The sequence below is a fragment of the Pollachius pollachius genome (assembly GCF_949987615.1).
Source record: "Pollachius pollachius genome assembly, chromosome: 12".
In the NCBI taxonomy this organism is placed as follows: Eukaryota; Metazoa; Chordata; class Actinopteri; order Gadiformes; family Gadidae; genus Pollachius; species Pollachius pollachius.
Window position 1 is genome coordinate 13,908,895 of NC_136945.1, and position 21,527 is coordinate 13,930,421.

A 21,527-nucleotide genomic window follows, 5' to 3' on the forward strand; every position below is an offset into this window, starting at 1 on the left:
TCATGTGATATTCCATGATGGCAGTTTTTGTTTACGTGTGTCCTTTAAAGTGTACTAGCTGGGGTGTTGGTATTCTGTAGGTGTCTGGTTCCCTACATAGTGCACTACTTGATAGCCATATTGCACTGTGAAAGTGTACATGTGATTGGACTCATTTCTTCACTATTTCCCATGATGCATAGCGTTCACAGATTCATCCATCAGAGGTGAGGACATGTTAGTTCTTCATGTGTCTACTTGTTTATGCGACCAATTCAAATAATTTGTGTCCGAAATCCCACAGTACCCTAAATATTGTACTATATAGTGATTTATATATATATAGAGGGATTATGTAGGGGATGAGGGCACAAGTGATAAATTCCAGCACACCTCCTTGCAGTCTCCCGTTTGGACTAGGAGGCTCCAAGATTTCCTACTTCCAGTCCATGAGGGCTCATGCGGACCACTCTAGCCTTACAATGGAGGTAAGATTCCACTTCTGTGTGGAATAGCTGCTGTAATAAGGCCGTATTCTTGTATTTATACAAGCATAATATACTGGTGATCTATATAATTTGAATGTTGTGTGGTAGAAATCGTGGGATGTCACTTTTGGGTTGATTTCAAAATGGCTAATCAACATTTCACCAGGGGGTCAAATATGGGTTATTTAAAAGAGCTCGATCTATAACGTTCCAGCTTACATAATCTTTTATTTTAGGAAAAATGAGTAAGGTATGGTGTGTAAATGTTAATATTTAGGTTTGATGTACCACAACCAAAGCCACCGGTCACAATAAACAGCAGGGAAGCTTCTCAACTGATAAAACTTTTATTTTCACTTTAAATTGTCTTTTACATCTTTGTCCTGTTTATAACATGTAAGGTGAAACTAGAGTTGGAATTATTTTTTAAAAGACATACACAAATCTAGTATTACGTCAATAACCGGGGAAGAAGATGGTTAGGAAGTTTTTTTTTAGGGTACTTTTTTTTTCCGGGGGTGTCTGAGCTAAATTCTAAGATCTCACAACCACGTGCGCTAAGCAATAAAACCGCCACAGAAGCAAAGTAGATTTTTTTTGTGTTTAAACGTTTTTCTTTTTTCAGCAGAATACTGATCAGTAAAAACAGAACGCTTGTTGAGAGAGCAGATATACACACAGACTCTGAGCCACACTCACTGCTGAATGAGATTATACTCCCTCCTTATCAAGCATAGATTAACTGCCTTTTAGTTCAGCTAGAGACAGAGATGGCAAGGGGTTTGTGATAATTCAATTCAGTCCATGAAAACTTGCCCTCAGCGAGAAACAAAATAAAGACATGATCTTCGTACATCTAAAATGGGCGGAATGGGGAGGAGGAGGATGGAAACGATGAAGAGTATTGAGACACTGACTGATATAACCGTTTAATATAAGCTGCGGATGGTTGAACCGTGGCCGTGTTTGGGTCATCACCCCTTTGGCAGCAGAGCGATGTTGAAACATCCAAAACTATTTAACAATACCAATAAAGATATTGAATGCTTTAAATGAGATTGAGCTGCTCAGTGGATGATTCAGATCAGATTTTGGAAGTTTGTGTCATCATGACCCTTTAATTTCCCATCTAGATAAACACGGGAGTCTTTCCTGATTGGCTAACAGACTCTGGCCTCCTTGCTGTTAAACTAGAGTATGGAGCACCAGCAGGTGGCACCATTTCCCCGAGCATTGTACTGTTTGTCGCCACTCTACGGCAGATCACATTGGTTAGTATTCAGCAGAACCGTAAACTTTCTCAAATGTTTTGTCATTTGTGCGACAGGCCAAAGCACTGCCTAACCCCCAACCACTCCGGCTAAAAGCACTTAGTTGGACAACCGAAGAAGTGTGAAAAGCAAAAGGGCAGTCCAAACCCATTCCTAGAACTTGTCCCATGTTCTTGAACACGGTCTAGAACTTCTTGATGTTGTATCTGTGGCAGCCACATTACACTGTAATGGATTCACTTAGCTCTGTGATTGACATTAATAAGGGTGCAACTTCAAAGGCTATCACCCTCTTTGAACTTAACAGGAAATATGTGTGGAAACGCTGAGCTAAAGATGGATCTTCATGTGGCTCAGAGTTTTGCTGCTTGTTTATTTAATTAAATGAAAACCGCTTGCATTGATATTTGAGGAGACAGTGTTTATTGACTAGGCAATTTTCTATACTTTAGTCAGTGTCGCAATACTGCCTTGGATGAGCCTTCTGTATAAACCTCAGCACCACGTCTCGGTCCCAGACAAACCGAAAACAGACCGTCTTCCCTTCTGTGGGGGAGAGTGCTTCCTCCCTCGCCGGGCCCGGTGTCCCACGCAGGAATAACTAAACGTCACAGTTGTTTGTTCAAAATAAACGGACAGTTTAATAACCTTTGTTTGTTTAGAGTGGAATAAAACCAGCCATTTTGCCAGTACACTAAGAAGCCGTCAAAGGGAGAAACTATATGAATGCATTAATCGTCTAGACAGAAAGGGGGGGGGGGGGGGGGGGGGGAGAGGAGGTGGGAGGTGGGGATTATATGACCAGGAATGTGATCTTATATACTTAGTGGATGGTGAGGGGGGGGGGGGGGGGGGGGGGGGGACGAGAAAAATAAAATACAACTTCCACCATTAATTACATCTGTTTGTTCTGTATGTCGTTTTGTATCTGGGACCCTCCCCGTGGGGTGACCACACCTCCCCCCCACCCTGGCTCCGCCCCCAGCACCCTGGGGAGGGCAGAGGAGGGGGGGGGGGCAGGGGATGGAGTTATTCATGTTAGGGTTTGGTGTCTACCAGGTGGTGCGGGTTAGAGCACACCTCATGCCGCCGGGTTATACAGAAGGCAGCGCTGGAGACACAGCGGGTGTGTCTGAGATGAAGGGGGGAGGGAGGGAGGGGGGGAAGAGTGGAGAGTGGAGGGAGTGGGGAGGACCGGGGGAGGGGGGAGGGGGGGGGGTGAGCGCTTTAGTTCTCCCCCTCGCCGACTTCAGGCTCGTCGCACTGATGTTCTGATGTCCACAGCTGGAGACAGAGAGAGGGAGGGAGAGAGATAACCACCAACAGGGAGGTAGGGTAGGAGAGACATACAGATGGGAAGGGGGAGAGAGAACGAGAGATATCCTTCATTAATCAAATCTCCACCAAAATGCCTTTGCAAATAATTGCCTCTCGACAGTCGTGTGTGCGCTTACAGTCAGGTTGTCCCTTAGTAACTGCATGATCAGGGTGCTGTCTTTGTAGGAGTCTTCGTTTAAGGTGTCGAGCTCAGCGATCGCCTCGTCAAACGCCTGAACAAAAACACAAAAGGCACATCCATAAACAGTGTCAACTGTCTAACACCCACCCCTGTAAACACTATTCAACACCTTGCAGTGTAAACATTATCATACACCACACACCTCAAACACCCTCAAACACTGAACTGTAAACATTATCAGACATACTAAACTAAGGGGCTTTAGTTAGTAAGCAGTATTTCCCTGTAAAGTTCAGGAAGATTTCGTGTGAAGGGGAACAGGGATCGATATTCATGGAAATTTGCATTGGCAATTTGCCTGCTCAAGACCTAGTAATTTCAGGATCAATGCCTGAACAGTGGTTGTGAATAATGCAGCGACATTGCATTTTTCCAATAATTTCTGGACAGGTTCCGACATAAGGAAGCTCCTCTCCATTTCATGCTATCGGCACTCCACGAGTGTTGCATTACCGCTATCGGCTGCCCATAGTACGACATTGTTATGCCATGTGTGAACAGGCGCAGGACGGTGCCTGCCATTTTATCACAGTAATTAACCGGGACGTTTGTGTGAAAGGGGCTTAGCTTTGTATGTGTGAAAGGGGCTTAGCTTTGCATCAGTCATCTCATTTACTTCACAAACAGACAAAATGCCTACTATGTGAACGCTTAACTGCCAATAAAACACCTTTGCATAGTTTATGCAAGGTGTCAGAAATAAAACACCATTCTTTATTTATTTTTTGTAATCCTTTGATTGTCAGACAAAAGGCACTAACTGAGCAGGCACTAACTATACCTGCTTGGCCAGTTGGCAGGCCTTGTCTGGGGAGTTAAGGATTTCGTAGTAGAAGACGGAGAAGTTGAGGGCCAGACCCAGGCGTATGGGGTGTGTGGGCTGCATGTCCTTCTTGCTGATCTCAAACGCGTCCTGGTAGGCCTCCTGGGAGTTGTCCACCGTGGCTGCAGCGAGGGAAGGAGGGTAGGTATGGTTGAGCATCCAGTGCAACTACAATCCCCATGATGCATCAGAATCAGCTGCGTCTGTCTACTGTACATTTGTGAAGATGTTGGGGTATCACACCCAAAATGAAAGGTGAATGAAAAATACAAGTGTGGATTTTGTTTTAGGTTTAACTGAAGGTTTAAATTCAGAGATAGTTATGTATAGATATTGGGTTAGAGATCGTTAGGTTTAGATATAGATTAGAGATGTTTCAGAAGAGTGAATATGACATTCACTAGAGTCTAGACAGATAGCGGGTGGATTCCAACAGGTATATTGGGATGATTCATTAGAACAACAGCAGCCTAATTCTCTGATCAGAATCCCTGTAGCTTTGGTCCAAGATAGCGAACATGCGTCACATCGTCTGGAGTCGCATCTCATTAACGAGGGAGGTGCCTCCCCCCCATCTCAATGCTGATATCCAAGAGGGGGAGGGGTCATTTTGACAGCTGACTATTATGGGTTTCTGTTGCTTGGCAACAGGTTTCCACAGCCTTCCTTCCTTGACAACGCAAGTATCAGGATCAAGATAGTAAAAAAAAAAAAAAGCTTTCTCTGATTTCTGTTCATCAGATTTGAACTGAGATGATGTAAGATAATGTAGTTTAGGTGTTAGATTTAGGGTTGAGATGTTCATGATCAGACATATCATAGTAGAAGCAAGCGATTAGAGAGTAGGGAGTAATGTAGAGAAACACTGACTTTTCTTGCTTGCTCCGGAGGCGACCTCTGACAGGTATCTGAAGTAGTCTCCTTTCATCTTGAGGTAAAACACCTTGCTCTCCGCCTGGGTGGCATTAGCGATGAGGAACTTATCCAGCAGGTTCTAAAAAACACAAAGGAAAAAGGTCAGCTCAGACACACCTCAGACACAGCCCCCATACAAGTTATCAGTGGCATGCATTATTCACATTAACCAAAGATAACATCTGTATCGTTCTCTACACGTGAACTTTTGCACGCAATTGTACTGTAACTGTTTCTCCCTCTCTCTCACACACACACACACACACACACACACACACACACACACACACACACACACACACACAAGTGGGTGTGTTGAACAGTATGCCACTCTACTATGGCATCCAAACCATGGTAATAGTTTGTATTCATCATAAGAGCTGCATACACATAGCATTCTGGGATACTTTATTGTACCCGTACCCCATGGAGCCAGCATCTGCACTCACTCCATTCTCTGGGCCCGTCTGTCGGGCAAAAATGCCACCATCACCGCTATGCTTTTTGAATTAGGTCACCCTATGCTGAACAGAGTGCAGGCACGGGGAGGGAGGGAGGGAGGGAGCAGAGACAGTACTGGGACAGGGAGCGGAGGGCCTATATGTGGCTCACCAGCACGTCCTTGCAGATCTCCTCCAGCTCCGCCTCGATCTTCTCGCGGTACTCGCGGGCCATCTGCTGCTTCTTCTCATTGCCCTCTGTCTTCTGCTCGATGCTGGAGATGACCCGCCAGGATGAGCGGCGCGCCCCCACCTGGTGGGGAGGAGCACAGCAGAGAACAACGAGGGTCAGCCCCGGGCACACAGGATAGACATCGTATTTTTTTGGGCATTATTATGCTTTATTATAGAGTGAGATAGAGGAAGGTATGAGAGAGAGGGGAGGACATGCAGCAAAGGACCACGGGCAGGATTCAAACCCGGGCTGCTGCGATCAGGACTGTGCCTATATGGTACGCGCTGTATCAGGAACTTAATGTTGCGTAGCATCTTATCCTAGCTATGTTTGTTGTAAATGGGGAATGGGTGCTTGGAACTTTTTTCTATGAATATCTTTACTGTACCGACAGCGATATATTGTTGTTTTTCTTCCTTCTGACAATTGCACTTATTGCAAGTCTTTTAGGACAAAATCGTCTGCTAAATGCCCTAAATGTATATATAGTAGAGGGGGCCGTAATGTCTGCGGACTGCGTACCCGGCCATTGCAAAGCGGTGTAACCTATTTATTTAACTGTGTCTTTTCGTTTTGTTTTACATTTGCTTTATTATTTCTGGAACGCCAATGTACTCCCGAGATAGTTTCCTTGCATGCACAATCCACGACATTTACATGTTACTCACAACCACCACAGGCAGTGCCTCATTAGAGCTGAACAGTTAGTGGCTGTCGAGTCGTATACCATGTGGGGTGGGGTCGATCACAGACACGTAAGCTTTGTGTCATGTGGATCATAAGAGCTGATGACTCATAGCCACGTGGAAACTACAACCAGTTACTGCAAGTATGGTGCGAGGCACTTAGATCTTCTGGGATATTGACATAATGTGCAGTTGTCGATTGGGTTAAAACACCATGTGTGGAGAAACAAACAATTTAACAAACTGGGCTATAAACATTTTCAAACCCAAAACGACTGGCGGAAAGAAGGTTAAGAACCACTAGTGCACGCTTTTGAAAAGGTGTCAAAGCACCGCTTGTTCACGCTCAAAAAACAATATGAAGGGTTAAGCAGCCACCACACAAGCAGGTCTGGCTATGTGTGTCTTGGCTACAGAGTCATCCGAGTGCAGCCGCTATGACTCATAGGATGTCCTTCCTACGCCACACAATACAGGCAGTGCCGGCCGCCCTAGGCCCTGAGCGAGCCCTGAAGACGGCTAATCCCCTCCATTTCATCTCCGTGAGATGGGTTGAGATTGAGGTTTAGAGAGACATGCTTGTGCCCCAGTTCTCTATAGGGTAGCTCTTAAGAGCTAAGAAGGTGCCCGTCATGAGGGCACTTTGGATAAGCGTTGAGATTGTAGTGTTCAAAACATTTAAATTGGTTTTGAATGGATGAATCCTATGCGTTTATAATGGCACCTGCATCTGAATAACTTAGATGCAGTAATAGATGCAGTAATAACTTACTGCACCTGAATTTCTACCAAAAGTATATCTAGCCTTATTCTATCTTGTGTGCCTGGTTTTCAGTGGACACTGCCACTTGTGATGTCACAACTGGATGGATTCTGATGACTGATTAGCCTCATAACTGATGGTAAAATAGGGGCCATTGATAGTAAGAGTCTGTGATACACTGACAAGCTAGCAGACTGCAGCAATGAATCAGGTATGGAGGAAAATATATAATACCATAAATGCATATGCATATGGGTTTTGTAGATGTCTTGCTTATTACTATGATATTAGATAGAAATGTTTGGAATAAATATTTTAATTTTATTGCATGAACCAGGGGTTTTGGGGACTAGGGGGTTAGTGGGGCCTAGGGGGTTATGGGGGGCTCTGGTCTGTAGGTCGCCTAGGGGGTTTGGGGGGGGGCTAGGGGGTAAGAGGAACAGGGTTAGTAGGGAGGGAACAAGGGGTTGAGAGGGTTATGGTAGGCCCTGGTCTTTGGGTCGACTAGGGGGTCACAAGGACTAGGTTTTGGGGAGTCGAGGGGTCACGTACCACGTTCTTGTAGGCGACGGACAGCAGGTTGCGCTCTTCATTGCTCAGCTCCACCCCCTGCTCCGTCACAGCCTTCATGGCCGCCGTCATGTCGTCGTAACGCTCGGCCTGCTCCGCGAGCTTAGCCTTCTGGACCTGGTCGTTCTTATCCATCGCTAGGCTGGAGGACAGACGGACACACACACACACACACACACACACACACGTTGGTTCTCAGTTTATAGACCGAATGAAAAAATAAAAAAACTAAATCCCAGGAAGAGCTGTAATTTGATGACTATGGTTTAAATGGGCTGAGCTCAGTTTCAAGTGAGGCCTGGTGATATAGTGTTAGTATGGAAAATGTGACCCGGCGGCTCGTCGCTGCGGTTTGATGGTAGGGCTTGGTTCCTGTTTCTAGGCTGGAAATGTCTAGAAACAAACACAAGAGTTTACTTCCCCTAGTTGGACAAGGTCGCTAACAGCAGTTACGGTCTTGAGTTTCTATTGAAATGTCAGGAACACAGGCACATTGTTTCTCATTAAAGGATCTATCAAAAAATAGGGCTGCATAGATACAACGTTCCACATTGTATGGGGTGGGTCATTTGCCAAAATAAAAAAAAATAATAAATCAGGATCTGAAACTATCGGTGGACAAATCTCAGTTTACAACAGTATCTGGAGTGTGGCTTGTAGAACCTCAGGTCAACAGGCTGTTGAGAGGAGCAGCTTTCCCAGTGGTTTGAGATTAGCAGCAGCAGAGTAATCATTTAAGACCAGAGATATTGAATAGGCAGACACTTAAGGTTGGTGGTGCGTCAGTGTCGGATTGGAAAGGAGAAAGTGGTGTTGTGCTAATTGGATTAAGGGGCCTCTAATTCACCACCAGATGTGAGGCTGATTAGTCATTACAAGCCATTTCAAAATCCATCCGCTTGTAACTTCACCAATGGGAGTGTCCACCAAGGTGAAAGAAAGAGCGATACTTTAAAATGCATTAGGTATTTATATTTCAATCAAGCATATTGTGACATACATTAAAATCATTGTCGCATAAGGCGGGTGAGGGAGTGAACGTGTAATGCAAAAGGTTTCTAAACGTGTCCAAAGACTATACGGCCTTACTGTAATGCAGCCCTACACAGATCAAGACATATCACATATCATATCACATGATAACAACCCAGAGAAGGTCTAGTCACACTGCATGATATACTGGATCAATATCATCCCGATCAGTCAATCAATCAATCATTCAACCCCCTCTGGCTAGGCCGATGAGTGAAGGAGAGCGAGCGGATGAATGAGAGTGAAAGATGGCTAGGTTTGCTAAACTTTGTATTTTTACTGCACAAATGGTCACTTGCTGATGCAGATTGGGGTCTGAACGAGAGGAAATGCATACTGGGATATAACTTTTCCTGGAGTCTACAGATTTGTAGACTTGCTGTTATTTAAGGAACTTCCAAGCGAATTGGAATGGCCTTTTAAGGTTCTAGCAGCCCAAAGGTACATTATTACATGATGCATTATTCATTTAAGAGGCACTTCTATCGAAAGCAACTTACAGTGAATATAGATACAAGTCGGAGCTAGATAGTGTATACAGGAACTGGTCTACAGTATAAGGAGCAGGTAGGAGTTGCATAAATACAGAAATGGGTCATTAAGGTAGGGGCAGGTAGGGGTTGGACAGTAGAGAGAGGTCATCAATGAGCAGGTAGATGGTGAATACAAAAATGGGAAATTAAGAAGCAGATAGGGGATAGATAGTGAATGCAAGTTTTCAACAAGCCGGTAGTGGTTAGGCAGTGAATAAAGGTCTTTAAAGAGGAGGTAAGGATACGGAATCTTCCTTAAGGATGCTAAGGAGCATCTTATTTGGGATGTCTTCCTCGTATGAATTAGCTCCGCTACATCATGTCTATTAACCTCTGTTCCTAACGAGCGTTCATCGCGACTGGTGGTGGAAAATATCTCAGGGCATAACTAGGCAGGGAATAATCCCTTTTAAAGGAAGGTGCAATCCAGGAGATATTGTGTGTCCTTTTGAAACCCTATACCGGAGCTCCATATTCTGGGCCCCAGGGGAGAGTTCTGCCCCTGTCGCCACACATTGAGGACCAGCCTGTGTACAGGGGGGGGGGGGGGGGGGGGGGCAAGCCTGGCAGAGCAGTACTACCAAGACAGTTTGTTGGACTACTAGACTAATGCAGTGAAAGGCCTAAAACACTGGTCATGTTACAAGCAGATGAGTCAACACACATGTTACGCTTTTAAATATCAAACGTTGGCTCATAAAACCAGTCACGCAAATTTATATGATCCTGTAGTCCGATTGGCATCTGTTTGAGACGGCACGTCGCCTGCCATTTGTAGAACCTATTTTGCATTTCAACTGAATGACCTTATCTTGAGTGAGTCCGATGAGATAGTCACACCGCATTGACATCATGCAGTCTTTTAAAGACAGTACATCACCTTGCAAGTTCACACCACGCACACCCCAAATTCACACACAAGTTCACACTACAAGTTTACACACAAGTTCATGCCACAAAGACACAAAACTATGTCACACACCACACACACCACAATTTCTCACACAACACCACAAGTTCACACACCCAACACCACAAGTCCCCATCACACACGACCAGCAGGGACGAGAACCACCCTAAGAAACGCCCCCCACTCTCCAGCACAAAGCCGCTCCTAGACCATCCCCCTGGGGGGTCCGGTCGGTACAGAGAGGACACTGCTTGGCCTTCATCACCGTTCCCGATCCCTTTACTATCCCTCAGCTAACCCCTATCAGAGCCTTATCTGTGCCTTATCTAACAGACACAGTAAACCACCCTAACCTTTAAACTTGGTACAAACTCTTCTTACAAATTATGTTTTCACAAGTAGAACAAACATGGATAATATGGTGGACATTTTAAATGTACACACCATTTGATATACATCCATTTCCAATCTGTATCTGTATTTATAGTTGAATTGTACCAAGAAATAAACACTGTGTAACTTCACTCTAACATTAGCATGTTCTTTAACACCAGTGTTGGTCCTGATATCCAGGCATTGGGCCTAGCTGTTACATAACCCCAGGGCAGAACAGCGTCTCCATTTCAGCTTCGATCAAAATGTATTCGTATTACATTTTTGGGAAAGTGTGAGCTGACAATCATTAAATAGGCGTGGCAGTGTTGGCTTAAAGAGTGAGCTGGTTTAGCAGGTTTTCAGCTGAACTGGCGCTAGGGTTGGGCCATAACCTTGTATGGGAATATATCGATTAACCCATTGAAGTGCCCATGAAACATCACCTTCCATTATTGAGTAGGGCTCGATATTCCATTTTCTTTTGAAAGAAGGTAACATTGAACACAATTGTTTGTTATCTTTGGTTTCATCAAGTCAGAAAACAATAAAAACAAAAATCATAGTGCTGAATGGGACTGTACACATATAACGCAATTTCCGTTTTGAGAAACCTCCCCAACGATTGTAATTGCACCATGACCGATAATTCAAAGCTCTCACTATTACTTGCATGTGAATAGATCAGTGCAAACGATGAATCACAATCAGGTATCTTTTTCATAGTCACCATTGTCACTCTAGATGATGTTGTAGGAAATAAAGGAGGTATTAAATAGCCTTATAACGTTTCTAAACACAGTCCTCTTATGTCTTCATTATGGAAAGCTACATTCAGACCTATAATTATTGCCATCTGTATACATTGCTTTTGATGACCTGACTGGTTGAAGTTCTATTGTTAGTTGGTTTTGGATACCAACTTTCTCTGAAAGAGTTATAGTCTTCTTTAAGTTTCCAAACAGGGAAACGACCAGGAAAGACTAATACATCCAAAACATGGATGTATTAAAGATCACTCAGCCACAACATGCCATTCACTGGACTATTTTACACTTGGACTAAAGAGATGAAACGCCATTATAACGTGAATGATAAAACAACGTAATGTGGCGTTAGGGCATATGAAGGTGTTCATACATATATGCCCTCCACTGTCAAGGGGAGTCAATTACCAGACAAGACTCAACTTTGCTGTACAATGTTGTCTTCTTTTTGCTAAACTAGAAATTGGTTCTTGTTTATGTAGAACCTTTGACATGGAGGATTTTCACTGTTTTTATGCTTTAATTGATAAAAGACTAGTATATGTTCTTTGACTGTCAGATTTTTGGGGGAATGAAAGCTGAGAAATATCTAATATCGACATTGTAATTTTTCTTGTATTTCTAGACATTATTCTTTGCCTATATTGCCCGGAAACTCCTGTGAACTGCTTTCAGAGGCGTGTTCAGCCCACGTGTATAACATCCTGTCTGTAGTCATTTCCACCCAGGCACCACCGCTTGCAAACCAGATAAAGTGATATACTATGATATAAGTATCCAGGAGCGTCTATTTCATGCACCGTGGAAGTCTGGATATTTAATTGATGATAACATGCTCATAACTCTTGAGAAAGACTGCAACAAAATCATTATGATTTCCTCTGCAGTACGTATTCAGTAGTATTCTCTATAGTTATCCCAATTAATTAGAAAAATAGCTGGTTGTTCCAAGTGTACAAAGACAAAAATGTAACAATTAAATTTAGCAGTGGATTACTAAATAAATTGTAGCATGCCCACTGCGTAACCTACAAATACAGTAGTACTCAGTGGATCAGAGGATGAAATATGCTATTACGTGAAGTATTATAGTTCCGTGTGCCAACTTAATGCTCAATAAATGCTTAGCAACAATAATTACAAAATGCAGAATGTTTGCATATAATATAGATAAAATCATACAAATAGCGTTTTGCATTCTTATTTAAATGTTCCATTTACAATTCCCATTACTGTACTCCCTGCCGAGCCTTCTTTATTTCCCTGGGATAAATAAAGTCTACCTCATCTTATCTGTATTCAATGTATACACCCTAGAAGTGATGCGGTACTGCGACTAACCCATTGGATTGAGCCCAGGCGCGGCATAAATGGATGAGGCCTTTACATTACACACGCGTGTGTACTTCCCCGCTGCATTGTCACACAGACCTACTATAATCGATCGGAAACGTATTCAACAGTCAGGCAACCTTGACAGTTACTAAACCCACCAGATAAATGCGACCGTCGTCTCAAAACTACAACTAATTAGAGCACCCCTTCAATTCGCTCCAAACGTCGACTGAACTAGATATGAAATCGGCATACGAGTTCTCTCCCGGTGCAGACAACCTATTCCGGTAACGATTACTGAACATGTCGGTAAATTGGTCGCGTTACGCCCTCTGTCGCATTCCCTTGCGGATTTTTTTTAAGATGGAGAGATATTGCCCTTAACTAGAGCGGCGGCGGCAGCGGCAGAAAATTCCGCACACCGTTCCTTTCATACTGCATCCACAAGGCCTCGCGGAAAACAGGCTGAAAGGAACGGCCGCGCTCTGCCGCTGCGCCTTGCGGAATTTGAAGAAAGGAGCGATCAAAGCGCGTTAGCGGCAGAGCGCGGCCGTTCCGCAAGGGAATGCGGCAGAGAGCCGCGGCCGTTCATTTAGCACGGACGCTAAGCTCAGTGACCCACTTCAGTCGGAAAACGTGTGGACAGTTTAACGGTATATGAAAGGTCGATCTCGATTTCACAACGGTACACTGTCAATGTAAAACGCTGATTCGAGTCATGTTCACGTTTTGAAGTGAATGCGATGGTAGCGCCCAGGAAATGGTGTGCGTTGCGCTGGGCAGCGAAAACACCGCAACGCGGCGAATGAGCGCATAGCCATACATCAGCGATTACAAAAACCTGAATATATTTTATGTACAGTCCCTCCTAAATGTGTCCTGTACGTCACCTCTGCTCATTAGCCTAGCTGCATAGTAGAAAGCCGATGGGCATATCGGTCAAACGCGGCGCGGCTAAGCTGTCAAAATGGCTAAACTCGCCTTCCCCTCCCTCCCTTTCACTACGATCCGATCTGCACCAAATCACACCATCCCACTCGGTGATTTCGCCCCAAATACGGTTATTAGGGAACCATCCAGGATCACTAAGCCCCATAGTAACCTAAAAGCAAGTGTTTTGTAGAGCCATTACTCCTTGCGCTTGAATCCCACACCCGTCTTGGCCTAAGTCCTTGCACCCAACCCCGGACCACAATAGGCAACCTCCGCCGCATAGAGGCGCGACTGGCCGTCGGGGCCCGTGTACGGGTCGTTCAGTTAACACAAAACCACCCTTATTTCCCCGTTGATAACATGTCAATCGAGCCGATATAGAGGTGGAACTCACATTTTAGAGTGCGCTGGGAGAGATCCTGCTATTTATTCTCGGGGATGATGTGAGTGCTCGAGCCGTCCTGCTGCTCCGGGGATTCAGGGCAGTACCACTTCCGCCTGCTCTGACACTTCCGCTTCCTCTCAACCCCACCCCTCCCCCACGCCTGTAACCATCGCGACCGGGCCGCGGGGCTTCCCGGAGTATCTTGCAGGGGCTTTGACGTCACATGAGGACCATGGCAACCGCGACAGTGGATGACGTGCTCCGTATCGCCATGGTAACTGTCTCTCGTCTTCGGCCGCTGTGTGTCGTCGCATCTAGAGTTCACTATCATGTCATAAGTCCGGGCTTTGGTTCGATAATTCCAAGTTATTAAACTGGAATGTGTTATGGTAGTCAGAGTAGTCGGTCTTGTGTGTCTGTTTTATTCTCTCACTTTACTATTGACAGAACAGTAGGTTTAATTAAAAAGTGTGATACAGTGTTGTTGTTGTTGCTGTTGTTGTTGTTGTTGTTGTTGTTGTTGTTGTAGGATTCCTGGAATACAACAACAACAAAAATGGATGAATAAAAGTCAAACCTAAAAATCTGCTAATTCCTAATTTAGGATACAGATAAGATGGTGAAAACCTCCCTGTTGCACTATAACCTGAAGGCAAATGGAAAATTATTTATATTTTATCAGATATCGGCACTTGTGCTTACCTCTGGTATTCGGCTGTTTTAGATAGTTAGGCCTGCCGATAGGCATGCCTGCACTGGCGTTTATCTGACAAGTATTTCGTCCAATTACATTTCTCTTATTGTTCAACTGTAGCTCAAAGCACTGTGATTGACATCTGAGAAGGCCTTTATCTGAGAGACTGCTTTGAATCGAAGTGTCTAATGAATGTAAAAAATATATATTATTGTAAACATTTGCACAGAACTACATTTCCCAGACTTGTTGCCATCATGTGATATATTATTGAGTCAGACGACAGAAAAAAGCGTAGATGTGATGTGGAGGAAGTGCTTCCTGTGTAGGCGGAAATACATCCTTTTGTCGGTAGAGCTGAACTGCACATACAACTATTACTACTAGAGCTGAACTGCACATACAACTATTACTACTTTTCTAGTTTTACGGTTTTCGTGACCATCTCTCCATGCAAGAGCAACTCAACCCCTCGATTCTGTATATCTTCAGTACAGCCTTTTCTTCACCATTTGCAACATCCCACTTACTTTTAAAGGGACACTGTGTTGGAATTTCTTCCATCTTGTGGTCAAATTGTATTTTGCATTCAAACGAATCGTACTCTCCAGCGCCTCACTTTTTCAAATGTGCGTTACAACCTTGTTGCAACTACGGTAGGCGGTACGTTCCAAGAAGCTATGACAACATGAAACATTTTTTTTATTTTGACGTTCACGTTGTCTTTTTAATTCCCTTTTTCGTGACGAGGATTCCTTCTCCTGTGGCGTGGCATAAATTTGTTCTTACATAATGAATGAAAGTGAAGTGCCGTCTTTCAAATTTGCCTGGTGCTGACGCGCGCCTCGCTGAGCTCATTCTGTTTCAGTCATTCTGGCTCTGAGCGAAAACGCGTTTAGCCTGCTAGTACCCCTTAGTGTATTTTGTCCCTCTCGGCCGTTAGTTTTTCCTAGTCCGGTTAGGACTTACCCATTCAATGTAAATACTGATAAGAAATTATTTCCACAGGAGGATAACTCAAATTATTGGCAGGGGTCATTTTACACCAATGTAGCTAAAACATTACTTAAAACGCTACAAGGTGTCCGTTTGAACAATGCAATTATGAGTTTGAATAATATTTCAGTAACTACTACTTGTAAATTAAGTTTATGCATGTTTTTTTTAATGGAAAATAACATGAACATTAACATGATATATATATTATCTTGAGCAAATGTACTATTCAGAGGAATTGTACATTATACAATAACAATTTCGGCCAGGATTAATTAACAGTATAAATTTATTTATCTATGTTTTTATTGTATTGTTGATAGTTAAATCTCCCTTCTTTGGGCCTGGAATGGTGTCAGATATGGTGATGGTGTGTGTGTGTGTGTGTGTGTGTGTGTGTGTGTGTGTGTGTGTGTGTGTGTGTGTGTGTGTGTGTGTGTGTGTGTGGGGGGGGGGGGGGGGGGAAGTGGTAGTGGGTGTGGGTGAGTGTACATGTGTGTGATTTTGCACACGTGCATGCGTACGTGTGTGTATCTGTGTTTTCAAGCAGTTTTCGTTTATTATTACTTAAATAACTACATCGAATAGAATTATCGTTATTCCTCACATTATATGAGGTTGTTTTTTGGCGTTTAAATAACGGCCTCTTGGAATGTTATTAGGTGTGTGACGTATGTTAGGCATCGTTCAGCGCTTCCATGGCAGATGCTGCACCTCCGTCCAATAGCCACTAGAGAGAGGTAAAGACTTTCCTAATAGTAATCTTTAGAAAATAAATACCACGCAAGTTTTGTTAAAACTTGAAGCTCAGTTACGGTGGATAGATAATGCTGTTAAAATAGATATTTTTTAAAATAACGGAAAAAAAATACTTCAATTAGAATCAATTAGATCAATTATGAATATTACATCAATTATTTCCTGGAGTTGGCCAGAACCCCCTATGGTGTTCATGACCCTAAGTGGGTCATGATGACCAATATCTTAATTCGCTGTAAGTTAATTTGGATAGATAGTGATGCTAAAGCATGAAGCTACTTACATTTTTTTTTAAGTTGCATACTTTCATTTAATTAATTCTATTTTTAAAAAATCACAGTTAGTAATTATCAAGAATGTATCCATGTTTCCAAAGATTTTAGACAGGTAGGTAGGGTTTCCCCCACTATACATGTATATGTATGAATCCTTTCTGACCTGGTATCCTCTCATGCTTTTTCTTTCCTACATTCAGTTTCCTTGGGCTGGTGGTATGAATGATAAACACAGTCTCCACCCTGTCAAACAGTGTACAATGTTGTGGTTTCTGGGGTGTGTGTGTGTGTGTTTGTGTGTGTGTGGGGGGGGAAGTTGCATGTTTTAGAGGTTAGTGTGCATGTGTGTCTGGTCTGTGTGCTTGTGTGTGTGCATATGTGTGTGTATCTTAAATAAAACCAAGAGAAAGTTTAATCAATAAAATGCCAATACTGATCTCATCAATAAAGAATTATTTTCTTGTGATTCCAGATGTCATTTGAAAACATGAATGGATTACTCTCTAGGGAATATGTAGTCCTTCACTGTTATGATAAGTATCCCCATAAATACACCTCAATAAACACCTACAACTAATCTCTGAGATCAGAGAGGACGGTATCTTAGAAGACAGTACCTTACAATGTAAGGTCGTTTACCATCATGAGCAAATGAAAGAAAGACAGACAAAACAAAAACATTAACAGTCCAGTGATCAGAGTGGTTCTGGGTTTGAAACCCAATGTCCACAGATAACCTCAATGCATCCTTGAGCAAGGAGCCCAGACCCTTCCCCTGCTAAGTAATGATTGATCACATGAGGGATGGAGGGAGTATGCAAAGGGGAGGAGTAGCAAACTCTTTTGTGTGTACTGGGCAGTTCCCAGTGTCCACCAGTAGAATACAGTGTACTGGGCAGCTTGCCGTGTCCACCAGTAGATTACTCTGTACTGTGTACTGGGCAGCTCACAGTGTCAACCAGTAGATGCCTCTGTATTGTGTAATGGGAAGCTCCTAGTGTCCACCAGTAGAATACTGTGGTTGCCCAGTGTCCACCAGTAAAATACTGTTGTTTTACTGGGCAGCTCCCAGTATTATCAGTAGAATACCGGTTGTTTGTCTAGTCCATCCTTTGTCACAGTGAATATAATTTAAATATAATAAGTCGTCTCTGGTGATATAATTTGGTTGGAGGCCATCTCCATTAGTGATGATTTATGCTGACTACACACACACACACACAGACACACACATGCAAGTACTTAAGCACGCATGCACGTATGCACGAACAACACACATGCACACAAACACGCACACGATCACACGTGTACACACACACATGCACGCTCCCACGCACACACACACAAACACACAGCACATCAATCAACACTCTCACTCTGTACTTCTACACTCTAATATATGAACATTAGCAATGTTATGTGTGAACAGCTATACCAATAAAGGTCATTGAATTGAAAAAGAGAGAGAGAGAGGGAGAGAAACTATGGAGTGTATGGTATTTTTCCTGAGGACTTTGGTGTCTCTAGACAGTTTCATCATCTGTGGACCAGCCCTGCATTCCCCTGGGAAATCTTTCATGTTGGGGTGATGGAGTAGCACGCTGACTTCCTGTTGGTTCAGCAGAAACAAAATTAACTCCTGGATATGAAGAGAGACCCACGGTTCAATCCTCACTGGACACGCTTCTGTGGTGTATGTGTGTGCATGTGCGTGTGTGTGAGTGTGTGTGTGGGCGTGCGTGCGTGCATGCCTGTGTGTGTGCCTGTGGGCGTGCATGCATGTGTCCGGTGTTTGTATATCAATGTCTTTGTATCTTTCTTCTCTCTGTCAGCCCTCATAGATTGATGTCAGTTAAGGGGTGGGATGTGTCAGGGTTTGAGTGATGCTGATTGGTCCAGATATCAAGTGTTGAATGACCACACTGGCTAATGAAGCTGTCAGATAAGAAGGCCATTAACTTACAGCCCGGGTGTGGTATCAATAACAGCAAAGAGAGGCTTTGCTGTTGTTGATACAGCAAAGCCTCTGGTCATAATACACAGAGACACAACAACGCTTAGTAAAGAAGAGATGAGTTGAGCTTGGAGCACAACTTAATTATGAACTTGATACCTGTTTACAATTATCATTAAATAAGACATTTCAGATGAAAGAAAGTATGTTACCTTATTTGATCTGAGATATCAATTTCACCTTGATATCTGTGTCACATTTTCAAATTCATATATTTTGGAGTACATTCATGTGTGGTGTCTTTGTGGATGTTGGATGGTTTAAGCAGCCTCACCTGGCCCGAGTCAGACTGATTGGACTCGGGGGCTGGGTGAGGCTGCACCCCTGTTAGCATTGAGTAATCATTGTGCACAGGTTCGACCAGCCATCACCACGCACACTCAGTGAGAGATCTCCTGCTTGGCAACACACCAGCGCCATGTATCATTATCTACAAACTTCTACAATCAGCCGGCTTTCAACACTACCACCCTGGTGGAGTTTGGTAGCCACCTAGGTAGTCTGTCGGGTTAGTAGTGCCAGCGCCAATACATGGGTGATGAAGACAAGGAGCAATGAGAAGGTGTTTGAGGAGGAGGGGGATAGATAGGTAGGTATTGTTGATAATTGGAATGAGTGAGGAGGGGTTGTGATGGAGAAAGTGATGAAGCGTCCCATGAGACGGTTATGAGCGAGGGGCGGAGGGGTTGGAAGGAAGTAGAGTGTGACACAGAGTTCTAGTTCTGGTTCCTAAATAAGCTGTCTGATGGCCCGCCCCAGATTCTTCTGAACTAGGCTGAGCTGTCCTGGAAATACACGCATGCATACATGCAAGACCACTTGTACGCACATGCACATGCACATACGCCCGTGTGTACAGACACATGCACATGCATGCATATGCACAGACCCACACACACACGCGCTCACTCACTCGCTCGTTCACTCACTCACTCACTCACTCACTCACTCACTCACTCACACGATTCCTGATCACACACTATTATGCAACAGCAAGCTTTTCCAAAAGTTTCTGACCCTTTGAGATTTAATGCATTTTATTAAATGAGAAGAATATCAATGTCATGACAAAACCAAACCATGATCCATGTGTGACCCACACGACAGGAGATTAACAGCACTCTGTAATGTCTCGTAAAGTTATTTTTTAATTGTACCTAAACACTTTGTGTCTAGGTACAATTATAACTATAACCACCAACACACAACATCAACACCAACACTGCTATACCAACAACACCCACAACAGCAGATCCACCACACTTGCCTCTCTAACATCTGCAACATCTAACCTTTAGCGGGGAAATGTCACGTCGCTAAATGACAGCAGCGCCCGGCAGCTATTTACAGTAGCATAGACCCCCCCCTCTCAGCCCCACTGAGACGAGGGATCATCGGAGGGGGAAGTTAGTTTTGGTTTTCATATTGATTTATACATATATAATATATACATATAGCACTTTTCATACACGATGCAGACTCAAAGTGCTTCACATACGATCAATTAGAAAACACAATTAAATAGATAAGTAATAGAAAACAAATGCAAAGTAAAAATAAGTAAAAGAGTAAAAAATGCATTATAGAAAGTGCAATGTATTTAACGTAAAAGTCTTCAGTCTTGTTCTAAAAGTGGTATGAGTCGGGGCAATGTTTAGGCACTAGGCTCGGATGAACCATCGCTGTCGGCAGCTGATCCCCATCTAGAGCGTACTTGGCCACAAATCGTCTATTCTTGATCTTCATTGATGTCTTGTTTTTTATACCTATAGCAGTAGTGGCATTTTTATGAATTATTCATCCCTAAAACCGTGTGTTCAGTATTTTATTCCCACAGGCACAATTTCGGATTGGAATGTGATTAGTTGGTATGGAGTTACGCTGAAAGGTCAGCATGAGAGTTGAATATATTTAGGTCTGGAGGATGAGGTCATAGGCTGGTCTCACCCAGCTTCGCTCTGAGCTCGGTTGAGCGTTGATCTTGGAGTGTTTAAGTGCCTGGGGCTGGGCCGACACTAGTCTGAGTTCTGATGCTAATCCACCTGTGGTGTGTATGGTGTCTCTAGTCTGTAATCTGTGGTGTGTATCCTGTTGTCTGTAGTCCACGGGGGGGGGGGGGGGGGAGTCTGTTTTGTTTTGTGTAGTGTGTAGTCTGTGTTGTGTAGTCTGTATTATGTTGTCTGTAGTCTGTGTTGTGTAGTCTGTAGTCTGCATTCTGTAGTTTGTTGTGTATCCTGTAGTCTGCATATGTAGTCTGCAGTCTGCAGTCTCTGGTGTGTATCCTGTAGTCTACATATGTCGTCTATAGTCTACACTGGGTAGGTTGTGTTGTGTAGTCTTAAGTCTGTATGATGACTTCTAGTCTGTGGTTTATAGTCTGTAGTCTGTATAATGTAGCCTGTAGTCTGAGTGATGTAGACAAAAGTCTGCAGTCTGTAGTCTATGGCTTGTAGTCATGTGGTGTGTAGTCTGTAGTGTACAGTCTTTTATCTGAGGTCTGTATGATGTAGTCTGTAGTCTGTAGTCTGTGGCGTGTAGTCTGTAGTCTGTGGCTTGTAGTCTGTAGTCCATGGCTTGTAGTCTGTAGTCTGCGGTGTGTAGTCTGCGGTGTTTAGTCTGGAGTGTGCAGTCTGTAGTCTGTGGCTTGTAGTCTGTAGTGTTAAGTCTGCAGTGTTTATTCTGTGGTGGGCAGTCTGTAGTCTGTGGCGTGTAGTTTGTAGTCTGTGGTGTGTAGTCTGCAGTCTGTGGTGTGTAGTCTGTAGCTTGTGGTCTGTGGTGTGTAGTCTGTAGCTTGTGGTCTGTGGTGTGTAGTCTGTAGCTTGTGGTCTGTGGT

General features: G+C 43.7%; 1 protein-coding gene across 1 annotated transcript; it reads right to left on the reverse strand.

Annotated features, from left to right (window-relative positions):
- Nucleotides 1-795: 795 nt before the first annotated feature.
- Nucleotides 796-14,087, reverse strand: ywhaba (tyrosine 3-monooxygenase/tryptophan 5-monooxygenase activation protein, beta polypeptide a). Its single transcript, XM_079748241.1, has 7 exons — nt 13,966-14,087; nt 7,672-7,831; nt 5,608-5,748; nt 4,951-5,074; nt 4,039-4,202; nt 3,193-3,288; nt 796-3,022 (listed from the first exon to the last, which is right to left on the reverse strand). Exons 2-7 carry the CDS (start codon nt 7,822-7,824, stop codon nt 2,966-2,968), a joined length of 735 nt encoding a protein of 244 aa, XP_079604367.1. The 5' UTR covers nt 7,825-7,831; nt 13,966-14,087; the 3' UTR covers nt 796-2,965.
- Nucleotides 14,088-21,527: the final 7,440 nt, after the last annotated feature.